The 13,574-nt window shown below is 41.0% G+C and overlaps 1 protein-coding gene across 7 annotated transcripts in view; it reads left to right on the top strand.

Moving 5' to 3' along the window:
* Nucleotides 1-13,574, top strand: part of MTA1 (metastasis associated 1) — an 86,635-nt gene that overhangs the window by 71,011 nt on the left and 2,050 nt on the right. For 5 of the 7 annotated variants that reach the window (XM_075038386.1, XM_075038382.1, XM_075038388.1 and 2 more), the window contains 3 exons: nt 1,261-1,272; nt 6,369-6,400; nt 9,287-9,438. In XM_075038386.1, the coding sequence (XP_074894487.1) occupies nt 1,261-1,272; nt 6,369-6,400; nt 9,287-9,438 (196 nt within the window). The remainder of the gene's footprint in view (nt 1-1,260; nt 1,273-6,368; nt 6,401-9,286; nt 9,439-13,574) is intronic. The other 2 variants (XM_075038384.1, XM_075038387.1) reach the window with 2 other exon arrangements.

Genomic DNA, 13,574 nt, shown 5'->3' with positions numbered 1-13,574 from the left:
AATGACTGTTTCTTGCCAGCAGCAGCACAGCTGGGAAGAATGACAAGTTGCTTGAAATGCTTTTTGGAGACCCCAAGAACTGTGCCTGTGCGACTTCCCTGCTTTACATTATATACCAAAAGTACAGATTATTTTTGAGAATTGTACATAGGATTTTGTATTCAGATGTTAAGTGAAACTTTTTTGACTTGCCTTCAGCTTAGCTGTGATGCTGTGATCAGTTTCTTTTGGTCTTATGGAGAAAGATATGGAAATGAAATCAGGTGATGGGCATCATGCTCTATGGATCAACTGGTGAAAACCATTTAATTTATGAGGGATGACATGGAGTAAGATGCAAATGTTGGTTGAGAGAGAGGAGAGTGCATATCCCAAGGCAATGGTAGGGAGCAGGTGTAATTACGATGAGAGGAGATGAATGTATAACAATGCAATGGCAGAATTGCAAATGCCCTGGATAGTAAAAAGCCTGAATTTGTAATTAAGTGGAATCTACATGTGTGATACATATCACACATATATATATTACACACGCACAGACACATAGATATAGGTATATGATGTGTAATATTCCCAATTCTAAGAACAGTGAATAATTCAGTGGTTTCTGCAAATCCTAAAGCAGTGAGGTGCATGGTTTTGTTGTCTCATTTTTTAACCACTTAGTGTGTTACAGACAGACAGAATATACTGTGATGATCTTTTAGGAATGAAGGTGGATAGTATTGATTGACTTGACACCAAGATAGATAGCAGCTCTCCATTCTCAACATACTTGTCCAAGGGTGGCTACTGACTCATTGTAGTTGGATGTCACTGACCAGAAAGTATTAGTAGGGTCCCTGAAGTGCTCTTAGCAGAAGGTACAGCTTTGCATAACAAACACATCATCTGAGAGGTACTGTGAAGCAAATTAATGTGAACTGTTAGACCAAGCATTTTAGGAAGTACTGTCAAAATCCAACAATGTTAACATGCAAGGGTTAGTGGAAGGAGGTGGCTAGTGAACCACTACTTACCCAAAATTAAAGCTCTTCTTTGTGGAATCTCTCATTTGGAGTTACTGTTTGTTTAATGTTGTCTTGAGTTTATCTGTCCAACAGAGAACTGCAGTCACTTCCATGTTTCTTTACAACCAAAACAGTCTGTATTTCTGTATTTGTTGCATGGGGCTGGGCTACTGTATTCTGAACTATGTGAATCTTTCCTTTTTTTAACCTTAAATCTTTTTTTTTCCTTTTCCTTTGCCAATCTTGGTAGGAACTTACTTAGGTAAGTAAATTGCAATTTTAACATTGTTTTTATGTACAACAGAATTTAAAAAAAAACCAACATTAGTCTAGGTGGTGTTTATTACAATTTATGCTCTGTTCTGCTTGTTGCACTTGAATTCCTGAAAGTTTATAGCCTTTGATTGTTAGAACATGGACACTCAATCTGCTCACAGCAGTAACACACTCTTGGCAGTTTAAGAAAGAGAAGGGTACTAAAGCATTCTTATAAGCTTGCAAGAACTGATGTGTGTATATGTCAACACACAGAGACTATTTCAAGTGAACCAGTAACTTGGAAGTGAAATCCTTGTTCATCAAGCCTCATTCATGCATGAATTTTTATTTTTTTTTCCTAGCTTGCTCACAAATGTGGTACTGTTGATGTTTTTGTTACTGCTGGGAAGGATGGAATCCCAGGAGGAGGATTACTTTTGGAAAAGGAAAATGCATATGAAGAGTGTATGGATTTTTGAAAGCAGTGTATTTTAGTATAGTAAACTTGTTGGTTGTGAAAGTGTGTGTTAAATTCTCTACAATCATTGTGACTGAAGATGTGCTTATGAATGTTACTGCATATTGCATGTTCTGCATGATACTTCGGTAAACAGACGTTAAAAACAAAATGCCATCTGTGACTGCTTGATGTCCTGATTGGTTAAAAAAAAAAAAAGGTTTTAATTTTGTTAACATGAGATGAAGGACCCATATTTTTGTGTGTGGTGGATATGCTTAAGATTGGAGTTAGTACATTTCAGTAAATATAAATTTAACAACTCCAAGTTATGTCCAGTGACTAGAAGCTGGGCTACTCTTCCTCCTTGGTACTAGCAGCTCTGTACAGACTTCTTGTGCCGAACTATGAAATGGTTGGTAAATATACAGGCAGCAGTATGTATGTTCAGGCATGGAAAAGCACTGGAAGGTTTCTGCCGACATAGAAAAGTGGCCATGGTTGGTGCTTATTCTGCAGCTTCTTGATGCTTGCTGTAGTAGCTTCATGGAAATATCCCTGCACTCCAGTCTGCGTTGGGCATGCTGCTGAGGGTTTAGGCTCTCCTTCTTCTCGAAATGGCAGTTGTGTATTTTGTGGAGTTGGCAAAAAAGCAAGCTGAATTTGAGCAGTGGGGGTAATTTTTGAATGCTGCCATTCAGATGCTGAGGTCCTCTCGCTGGACTCGCAGGGGATGGGACTGGATCAGCAAAGAGCATGCATGTCTACTCTTAGGCGTCCAGTGGGACCAGATGTACTGGTATGCTTCCCTTAGGGAAATTACATTCCCCCAGTCCACTCTGTGTTGTCAGGTTCCAACTATTACCTACTCCTGCTCTTGGGGTGGTGCTCTAGTTGCTGCTGGAAGTTTAGGTATTCTCTCATTTTAATTTTTTTTTTAACAAATCTGAAAGCATTAGATTCAAATGATATGAGATTTAGGAAAAGAAACAGGTTGGTTGACTGAGAGGTGGTTCCCCCCATCCCCAAAAGATAAAACAAAGCTGCAAAGCAACAGTAGTAAGAGACTTGTTTTGCTGTTTGTGATAGTCCTTCCCCACCTGTGTTTCTTTGGGTGAAAGTATATTCATCTGCAGCTTTGATACTTCAAGAATGAAAGGATTATTAGGGCATAGTAACCTGCTGTGACTGGTTTTGAGCCAAAATCTCTGTAATTGTGCTTATGCTAGAGGAACATTCTAAGGTCTTTGTCACTAAGCTGTGGGGAGTAGAGGCATGCTCTGAGGTTGTCAATTAATCTCTGTACTGTGATTAGGTGTTTTTATTGCCATTTCAGTAACAATGTAGAATCATCTGTAGCAAAGGACATTTATGCTTATCTGCAGATATACCTTTAATTTACCTTCATTTTATCCTCTGGGACTTCCTCTTTATTTCAGTGTATAGAGGAGACTGGCAGGAGGAATTGAATGGCAGGAGATTTTCTAGGGCTTTGGGGTTTTTTCAGTGCTATGGGAAAAAAAAAAATTATCTTGAGTTTTCAAAGTATATTTCAATTTCTTTGGCTGCAAAAGAGTGGAAGACCTGCTTAGATTCATCATTGTAGACCTTTACACTTTGTGGTTTTAAAGGTTTGGTCAATCCTGAAGAAAAACCTCCTTTTTTTGTATGGTTGTTGTTTTTTGTTTTTTGTTTTTTTTAATATATCTCATTTGGAGGCTGTTAGTGTTGTTTCTGATGTGGAGCTATGTAAATTCAAGCAGTTGGACCTTATATATCATCGAAAGGAATGTTCATGTTTTCTACCCTGTGGCTTCTCTAGACATCCCTCCATAGAATAGTTAAAGACAGGGTTTTTTTCCTGGAGAGGAGCTGCCAGAACCCTGATGTATTTTACTTCTGGTTTATATTCATACGCTGTCTTGTATTTTTAACCTGCTTGTTGGATGCATGTGTGTGAGAATTCTCTCTCAAACCTTGATCTGTGAAAATGGGGCAATCACCTTGGGGAGAACTGTTTCACATGGTGAGTTACCTGTCTGTACCACTCCTTAACCCCGAGACGGAGGATTGGTTTAGTTCTTAGAGGTGCCTGTCTCGCAGACCTCATCTCTCACACAGAAGCCACCAAGAAATTTTGGCTGAGAATCCATTGTTTCCAGTACAGATGCATCCTGTTGACTTGACAGCTGTTCTGCAATGGGTTACAGATGTTATGCTGTCTCTCTGCATCTCTTTGGTGACCATTGTGGGTAAAAGTTGCTCATTTAATAGCAGTGCTTCATCTGCATATGCTTTTAGTGTGATTTTTTTTTTTTTAATTGGAAACTGAAGCTAGTCTTTTTAGTGTCTGTTTTCAGTCTTTCAAACTCCAGTTATCGAAGTGTGACTAAAGGGAAAATTCACAGATAGCTAAGATTAATGTGGTAATTGATACCTTATTACTGTGATAACAAGAGTATAAGTTGTATTGAAACTGTAACTTTGTTTTGTGTCCTGTTTTACTGGATCAAAAGGTTGTCATGGGCAGCTTTATCCTGGAAATTACAGCTTAGGGGGTGAGGTGTGTCCCTGTTATTCGCACTTCTTCTTTGCTGTTCGAGGGCTCTGAAGCTTTGGGGCTCAGAGTAAGTAGCAGTTCTGCTCAGCGTTCGCTCAGTTTGTATCAGTCTCAACATCTCTTCTCACCATGGAATATTCTGGGTTAATTCTTCTACTCGGGAATAGCACTGTTCACTCTCTGTTGTACAACCAGCAATAGTCATCACAGCAGCCGTGTATCAGCTGCTCCTGTAGGCTAGTCTTTTCTGGCATCAAGAATGTTCTTAGTACAAGAAAGTTGCTGATCTGGAGTGTGGTTAAAATGAAATGTGTGGCTTCAATCCAGGGACTAGCATTAGTTGATTTACACCTCTTGTAGCTCCTGTGAATGGAGAAAATGTTATCTTTCTGTTAGGGAAGGGGGAAGAAAAAACAAGTGCTAGAGCTTCGCTCTGAAGCCAACAGATTCAGGTTGCATCCTGCTGGCTGTGCTGTTTCCCAGCATCCGTGGAGCTCTTTGTCCATCCATCTCAAACGGCTGCTCACAGCTGTGTTTTGGATGCGATCGCTGCTCCCATGTAAAAAGGAATGATTATCTGGCGCCTACATTGCCTTTGTCGACATCTGAAGGTTGTTACTGGTGGTCTTATTTGGCAGCTATTTCTTTATCTCTGTGGATACTTAGGCACAAAAATGCTGCAAAAATTGAAACTGTGTGTCTTGATGTTTGAAGTAGCTAACAGCATACATCTACACAGAGTGGAAAATACACTTGATATAAACTGTTGGTTTTAATGTGATGTCGTGATACTCAATGCTCAGAAAATGTCCCGTTCCGCCTTTCTCCCTCCTGATACATTGCTGTGCCATGTGTTTCCTAGCATACTTGCTGTGAGTAGATGGTGTTTGTTTTTACCAAGTAGAACCTCAAGGAATCTGTTGGAGTACAGACCATGAACTGTAAAAGTTCATTTTTGCTGGATTCTTTAAAAAGCTTTGCTCTTTCATCACAGCTTAACTCACTAGCAATGGGAAGTTTCAAAAGTCAAGCTGGGAAGTTTGCTACAAATGTGAAAGCATAATTCATACTGATAACTGTTGCAGCCAGCGACAACATTTGCTGGTGCCTGTCCTGTAGTACCTGTTGGATTTGATGTACTGGCGTTTTGGTTCTCGGTGAGAAGCGGCTGAGAAAGATGGTTTGGTGCACTGATGTTAATGAAATGGCGTTTTCTGCAAGCATGCATCTTAGAAAACTAAAGAGTGCTAACAAAAAGGTTTATTAGGTCTCCCAGTCCATTCCGTGCCATACCCTGCTGCCTTATAGCAACACGTCATTCTCTTACATCCCAAGACCTTTGTGTGTCCTACAAGGTCTATATGTAAAGTACAGTTCAGTACATATGCTATGGCAAGATGATAGATAGGGTATCTGATAGTATAGCAAATAAGCTAGTAAAATCAAGCCATTGTACTTGGTCCTTTATGGTGCTGTTGGTGTTACTGGGCAAGGGCTTTGTGTGATAGCTGGAGGCGCTGTGCTCTGTGACTGATGGAGCTAAGCCTATGAAAGTATTTACTTGTGGTAGGTTCAGCAGATACAGTCTGTTTGCTAACAGCTTGTAGCTAACATCTGAGCTGAAGAGTTCCCTGGGGATCTAAGGATGATAGGAAGGATTTTATTTGTTGCTGTCTTGACAGTGTATAATACCTTCCACTTTCTCCTTCTTGATGTCAGTAAATTCCTCCAAAACTAAAACAGAACACCCGTTTTTTTTCCTAAGACTTGAGGATAACCTCAGATCTGAAAGAGGAGGTGTACTTTTAGTGGTAGTTTGAAGAAAGGTGGGAGTAAATGGAGAAAAGACTGCGCGAATGGAACGTGTTTTTAACTTGGGACCTCTGCTTTTCAAACCATGTTGTGAAGGAAGCTCTTTTCTCAGTTACCTTTGTAGGAGGGGAGAAGGTAGTTTGGTAGACAACTCTTGCTTTAGCAAAACAACACAGTTGCAATCATAGCTGCGTGTGTTTTGATTTTGTACTTTTTTCTGTCTTGGAAAAGCAATGGTCTTACCAGCTCTATTCTCTTTCCTGTTTGTTAGGTCTGCCTAACCACGGACAAACCAGACAAATGGTAAGAGAATGTTCATTTAACCAAAACAGGGAAAAGAAGAATTACTAACCCATGCTAGATAGAACACCCCATTAAACTGTAGCGTTTCACTTCCGTCTTTGCTGTTTGCAGCTGGTCATACTTCCCAATTAATTGAAAAGTATATATAAAAAAATATATTTTGGGGTATGTGAAACATCCAAGTGGTTAAATACAATCTAAACCTCAAATCTATCTATCTATGTATATATAAATGAGATTCTATTTTGAATGGAACATTTTGTTTCTGCTCATACAGAAACTGAGTGGCTGTTTATAGCAAAGCTCTGGGATGTGTTTCTAGGTGGAATGTGTTTCCCTGAAGGAGGAAGGTTTAAATGATGGAAGGGTTTGTTTGGAAAACAGTTTCTTTTTTTTTTTTTTTTTTTTTTTTTTAAAGGAAGTTGGTGTGCAAGTTGTCTGCTGAGAATGCTTGTCTTTTATGTTCTTTTTTTTTTTTTTTGAGTAAAAATTATTCCTAGCCTTTCATCCATTATGCTGAGTTTTATCAAAAGACAGAAGCAAATAGCCAGTCTGATTGATGCGTCTCTGGCAAAATGCTTTCTCGTGAAATTCACCTCAGTGTGAAGGGACCAGTGCAAAGCCTGTGCATCACTTTCCCAGCTTACGCATGGCTTCTGGGAGAGAACTTCAAGCATAAATTTTTTTTTTCCCCAAAAATGATCTTCTGGTGTTGATAAAGTGGAGCTTGCCTCATTAGGTGAACTGCCACAATGTGTTAGCGTCAGTAGAGTCGCTCTGACATGGGTCAATCAGCAACAGGTATGACTGATGGTCACTGAACAGTGATCACAAGCATTAATAAATCTAATAATGTTCTCGGATAGTGTGCAGTATTATGAGGGTAGGCTATAACTTGAGCATGCTAGTCTGCTTGTAATAACAAAGCATTTGTTTGGTTTGTTACTTGAGCATCTGATCTGAAGTGGTAAATTGTATTCTTCCATGAATTCAGCTTCATTTCTTGTCACTGAGGAGACTGGCTACTTGTTTGTGTCTGCTGAATAAACCAACTCAGTGCAGTGGGAGAAATCTGTGATGACCTAACACTTTTTAGGTGTTTTAGGGTGAAACCCCTGAACTGCCTTGATTTCTGGTTGCTTGATGAATTGTGCTACTGAACAGAACATTAAAGGTCCACATTTGAGGATACACCATTTGAAACAGATTGCTCTGTGCAGGTAGAGAAAAGGCAACCTGGAAGCACAGGGGTGCCCCTTCTAGGTATTTCCAAGAACTTTCTCCAGAGTTGTTCTCCTGTATATGTAGCACGTGCAGAGGAAATATCATTTGCAACACTAATGAAAGGATTTTCTTGGAGAAATCTGGAGGGAGTAAAAAGAAAAAAAACCAACAACAGAAAGCTTTTTATTTGAAACCTTTTCCTTAATAAATCTCTAATATAAAAGCAATTCTTGAAGTATTTCAGTGGTCTGCTGTGGTGCCGAAGTTGTCTTGTATAACATGGAGCTGGGCAACTAAGAAATTAAACTGTTACTGCAACTTTAAAGAGCTTAGGATTTTTAAAGGTGGGGTTTTGTTTGTTTAGCTCTAAAGCCCTAATTTTCTACAGGAAGTAGATCTTGCTAGCACAGTTGATTAAGGCTGGTCAAAAAAAAAAAATTATCATTTTTTTGTTTTCCCAGATAAAAATGAGATAGACATAGGGTTTTGTTGGGTTTTTTTCCTTGGTTGACAGACTGAAGCCTTCCCTTTCTAAGGCAAAGTGTTAAAATTTGATTGAGCTTTTGCCATAACCTGACACTGAAGGACTTGAATACCTCATGTCCCCACCTTTCCTTTTGAGGTGGATCTCCCAGGCCAGACATCCCTCGTGTACATGCTCAGTTTCCCATTTTGTGGGCAGAAGGGAAAGCCTTGGTGCATCTGGGGAGATGGTCTGACCTCGGATGATGACCTGTGAAATACCAGAATTAAACTTCTACTGGGGTGTTTTCTGACCAGCTTTTATTTATGCATATCAAATTTTCTGGGGCCTTATTTTGCATCTTTCCCAACTGTCCAGTGTTACTGATTTCAGTGGGATTTCTCAATGTGCTAATCAGCAGGAAGAGGGGCAGCAGAACTGGACTTCAAATGATCAAGGACAGCTGCATTTGAGAAGCTTAATACTTTGCTCCCTTTCATCTGCACCTCTTTTAATAACAGCTCGTGTTTTTCCAGTTGAGTGGAAAGGGGCTACTGTGGGTCTGGAAAATGATACCTGTGTTGATTCGCAAAGCAAATGTGTTATATATGGGAAATCTGTGGTGTTAAATGCTAAAAGGATTTTATGATGAGAGCTGCTAAGCTTTGTAATAGTAGATTTGTTTTCAGCAACATATTTAATTATATACTATCCTCATTAAATATTAACCTCCCTAGAACAAAATGGATATGGGTAAGTTTGGTACACCAGAATAACTGTAAATTCTGATTTTTATATTTGATTTGCTGCGTAGCTAGATTTCCTTCCCTGAAATCAATAGAGTTGCTCTAGATTTATGGTAGTATCTGAAATCTAAGTCTTACTCTCAATCTTTCGAACTTCATGTCATCTTTCAGACACAAGCAACAGATTATTGGTAATGCCTTCCATTTATTATTTGTCCTGTCGCTGGAATATTGCTGTCCTATTGTGTATTGAAGGTGCCTAACTTCTACTGCTTGTGGACAATTGCTTTTATGTGAATTCTGTATTCAGTCATGGGCAAGAGGGGAAATATTTATCGTAAACTCTCAACAATGGATCTAAAAACTTTAATTTGCTTTTCCTTTGAGTGCTTATCACATGCTACTGCAGGTTTGTTGCAGTCCATAATTGTATTCTTTTATGTATCACGTTAGGGACCAAGCCGAAACTTGCTGCTCAATGGGAAATCATACCCAACAAAAGTCCGATTAATTCGTGGTGGATCCATGCCTCCAGTGAAAAGGAGGAGGATGAACTGGATTGATGCACCAGATGATGTTTTTTACATGGCCACTGAAGAAACCAGGTAGGAAGCTTGGTATTTCAGAGGATTTAAGGGGAGGTCTTTTGGTTTGTGTTCCTTGTGGGTGCTGCAGCTGATTTTGTGGTTAGACAGGGGTCTCTTCAGCAGATCTGTTGCTCAGACTGAATGCAGAGACCACTGCCTGTGTGTGTTGAGGTGGTAAAGGCTGTGATATACCTGATCATGTCTGGTGTGCCTAATCATGCACTTGCATTCCAGAGAAAGTAGATTCTTCTTCTTCCAGAGCAGTTCCTGTAAGAGATGGGCAATAAGGGGAGGAATAGTGAGGTGGGAAGTTCACCTGGTTCAGACCTATAAATGCCTTTGGAGGTCCTACCACAGTGTCTCAGTAACAGGATTAGGGCCTTCTGGCACACAGGTGCTGAGGAACAGAGCCTGCTATATGTAGAGCTCTGTATGCCCTCTTGCGTATTACCTCTCGGAAGGTCTCGTCGTGTGTCTGAGTACTGAAACCTACAAATGATGCAGGGTTTTTGGGGGCTGAGTTGCCTCATTTCGTTGGTGGTTGATATTTGCCACCAGTAGTGGTGAGATTTAGCCCTGCGGTGTCCATCTTCCTCCTCTGGTGGTACTGCTTCTGCTAGTCCTTCTTGTTACTCTGCCCACAGGATAAAATTAGAAGAAGAAACCTTCCTTGCATGACTTTCACTTTAAGCTCTGTTTACAGGCTGCTGACAGAGCAGTGGAAGCTGTGTGGCCTGATCCCTAAAGCAAAGCTTTTGTGTGTGTGTTCCCAGTACTGTGTTATTCCTAGGAAGGGAGGACTGCTCCTGGGTGTGGTGAGAAAGGTGGAGACGTAGGCGTGTGTGTTTTCCTCCCAAGAACTTGATGCCTCTCTCCTGGGTGACCTCGAAGAAGGTCAGAGCAAAGCTGCAGCCCTGCCTTTCAGCCCTCTCTGCAAGCAGAGGTGCTCTTTGGCTTTTGTCTGTGTCCAAAGCCTGGAGTTATCAACGCTTTCAGTATCAGTGCCCCAACAGGCAGAGAAGCACTTACCTTTCCCTCCAGTACCTAGCAGAGATAGACATGGGAATTACTGGATGTCTGAGCCCTCAAAGGTGACCAAGGAGGTCAGGATTTTTGAGTACTTCATCTCTTCTGGTACTACTAAATTTGGTGCTACTCTGAGTATTCATTTGTTCAGCATGAAGTGCATAGAGTCCTGACATCCCCAACCTCCTCCTTAGCCTGCAAAGCATTTCAAGTGACTATTCTGTGGGCCTAGTGTCAAAGACTGGCTTCATAGACAAGTTGAGACTGGTAACGTTCAAGTTACTAACCACTGATCTATTGGATCATCAGATTTCAGTGCAGGAAGCCCCCTCATTGGAACTCAGAAGAAACATGAAATTAATTTCCTTGTCAGACTTGTTCCTATGGACACCTTTAATGCAACTGTGCATTTCACACCAGCTCATATCTTTACCTTGTCTTTCCCTTCTTTTCTGTTTCTGTGAGATGCTGTGAAAGTGAGCAGTGGAATCCCATATATAATTGCAACTAAAGTGAGAGAAGTATTTAATTCTCAGGGGAAGCAGTTTCCTTATTCCTGTTGTCATCTTGCTCTGGTAAAGAGGTTCCAAGATCCCGTTACAGACCTGCAGCTCTGGCAAATTCACACGCCATTGTGGATGCAGGGTACACAGTCTCTAATTCAGTCCTTATATACTCAAGGCTTATTTCATAATCCTGCATCTACAAAACACTTCTTGACATCTTTACCGTCCAACCCATAAGAAATACTGCAGGTCTGGGGTAGTAATGTCTCAGTACTACTACAAGGTCCTGCCCTTTGATGTGTACAGAACAGTGAGAATATTCATCAAGTGTGATGTTGGTCGTGAGAACAATTTACTGTAAAGGCACAGAATCGTCTGCTCACACAGAACCACTGACAGAGGCAGGAAAGATCAGTCCCACAGCAACCAGCACATCTCTAACACAGAAATCGTAGCGCAGTGATAGACATCAGCTCAGTAAGACCTTATCTCTTCCATTTAAAAGAAAAAAAAAAAAGAACGGGCTTCTTTGTCTGACAGCCTTGCTGCTTAGCTGACTGATGAGTGCTGAAAGGAGATGTTTGGCAGCCTGTTGAAAAGCAGGGAAGCCTGAGCGATGTAGCATTGTAAGCGGCACGGGTTTTCTGTCAGGCATTTCACCTCTAACTTTTTCCTGAACCATCTGCTGCATTCCAGTGTCAAGAATGTAAGACTTGTTTGTGAGCTCTGAAACAATTTGAGCTTTGTGTTGGCTCCATAGCAATCAATCTAGCAGCCATATCTGCATATCATCCTCCAGCTGAGGGTCAGGCTGTGTTTTCAGTCACAGAAAGTAGGTTTTCCTAAAGTTTTACACCCCTCCTCCTCCCCTTTTTGTATAGCACTGTTGAGAATGGTGCTAGAAAACTGGATAGCTTTGAGAGAGGAGTTTGAAAAGTTGGTCAATTGAAAGGAATAAGTTTTTGAATTCAAGCCTCACAGTAAGGAATTTGGCATTTATAATTTATGCAAGCGGAGGCAGTGGGTGACCTGATCAGAATCTAGAACTGCTACGAGACGTGTTTCTGATGGTGGCGTGTCTAATTGAGCACATGCGGATACTGTAAGAAGCCGTGCTGGCTGAAAGATCAACTTCAGCTAAATGAGTCTTGGAAAAAATCATCACATCAAGATTTTATTTTTTCTCCCCACCGCCACTTTTCCACCTTGTTCTCTCCTCTCCCCACCCTGTGGCCTTTCAACTTTAGAAGGCACTGGAGAAATGGGGACACTGAGCAAACAAAAGACTTGTCTCTGTGTAAGTGCTGTGTAGCAGACTTGTTCTGCTCAGTGGGCAGAAAAAGCAAGGAAGAGATGACCAAATCTGACCAGAGCTGATTCAAAATCTTCAGCTGAAGTTGTTGATTTGTCAGTGCTGGTGGTGATAAGGGTAGATATTTGGGGGAAATGTATTTTGACCAGTTTCTTCAGCAACCAGCACATCTCAAATACAGAAATAGCACAGTGATAGACATCAGCTCACATAGACTGTATCTCTTCCATTTAAAAAACCAAACCAAAACAGTAAAACCCCAACACATCCAAAAAAAGGGTTTCTTGACTCCAGCAATGTTGACTAACCAGAAATGTAAAAGTTACCTTTGGGGTTATAGATGGTTGAGTTGTGGACTATAAAGCTATGTGGCTGCCCTTCCTCTAGGGCAGTATCACGTCTATCACAGTAAGTAAAAAAATTGTTAAGGTAGGAGCCTATAAGGCTAGGCAGTGCTTCCTTATCAGACCCTCCTTGTTGCCCCAGTTCAGCCTGAACTGAAGGCTGTGTATAGTGGGTACTGGGGGACTACTCTTGTGACTATTTATCGCTTTCCTTTCTAATCTCTAAATGCCTTTGACCACCACAACGTCCTCTGGAAATGAATGCCTCACTTGAATTACGTAGTACATTTTTCATTGTTGCTGTTTTTGAGGGGGGGTGGGGGTGTTGCGGGGGTTTTTTGTTATTGGTTTGGTTTGGTTTTTTTGTTCTGGCTTTTTTTTTTTTTTTTTGGATACTTCCTTTAGCTCTAAGCCTGGTATTGACAAAAAGAAAAAAGTAATCATTCTGTATTGTCTCTTTCAACCTTACTTTGCTAATTTTAAAATATCGGTATGTCCCCTCTCTTCTCTCTCTTTTACTTTCTCTTCATATAGAAAACTGCTTCATGTGTCTGAAAAGACTTGTTGCTAGTCTTGTAACATATAGGGAAACTCTTAACAAATATAAGACGTGAATATTACCCATTTCTGGGTTGGGCACTCACAGTGTAGGAGAAATAAGAGGGGGAGACACCCTGTTAGTGTTCCCTGTGGGGGGAAAAGGCTCCAGTATTGGTTCACTGGTTGGTGGCTGTCATGGAGCTCCCCTGCAGCAGCTCAGCCTTTAGGTGTAGCTCCATGGGAGACCAAATGTTGCTGGCTCGTGCTGTGACGGGTTTCTTTTGAAGAGGCAGCTGTGTGCACCTGCTTGTGGCTGGGGAATGTCAGCGAGCTCCGTGAGAGATGGATTAGCAGAAGAAGTGACCAGCATTGCCAGAAGAGGCTTGGTTGTAACTTGGCTTTGTAAATTCCCACAAAGCTGCCTGC

The sequence above is a fragment of the Buteo buteo genome, chromosome 10, assembly GCF_964188355.1.
Source record: "Buteo buteo chromosome 10, bButBut1.hap1.1, whole genome shotgun sequence".
Lineage (NCBI taxonomy): Eukaryota > Metazoa > Chordata > Aves > Accipitriformes > Accipitridae > Buteo > Buteo buteo.
Note: the sequence above shows the minus strand (reverse complement) of the source record. Positions and strands in the feature narration are given on the sequence as shown.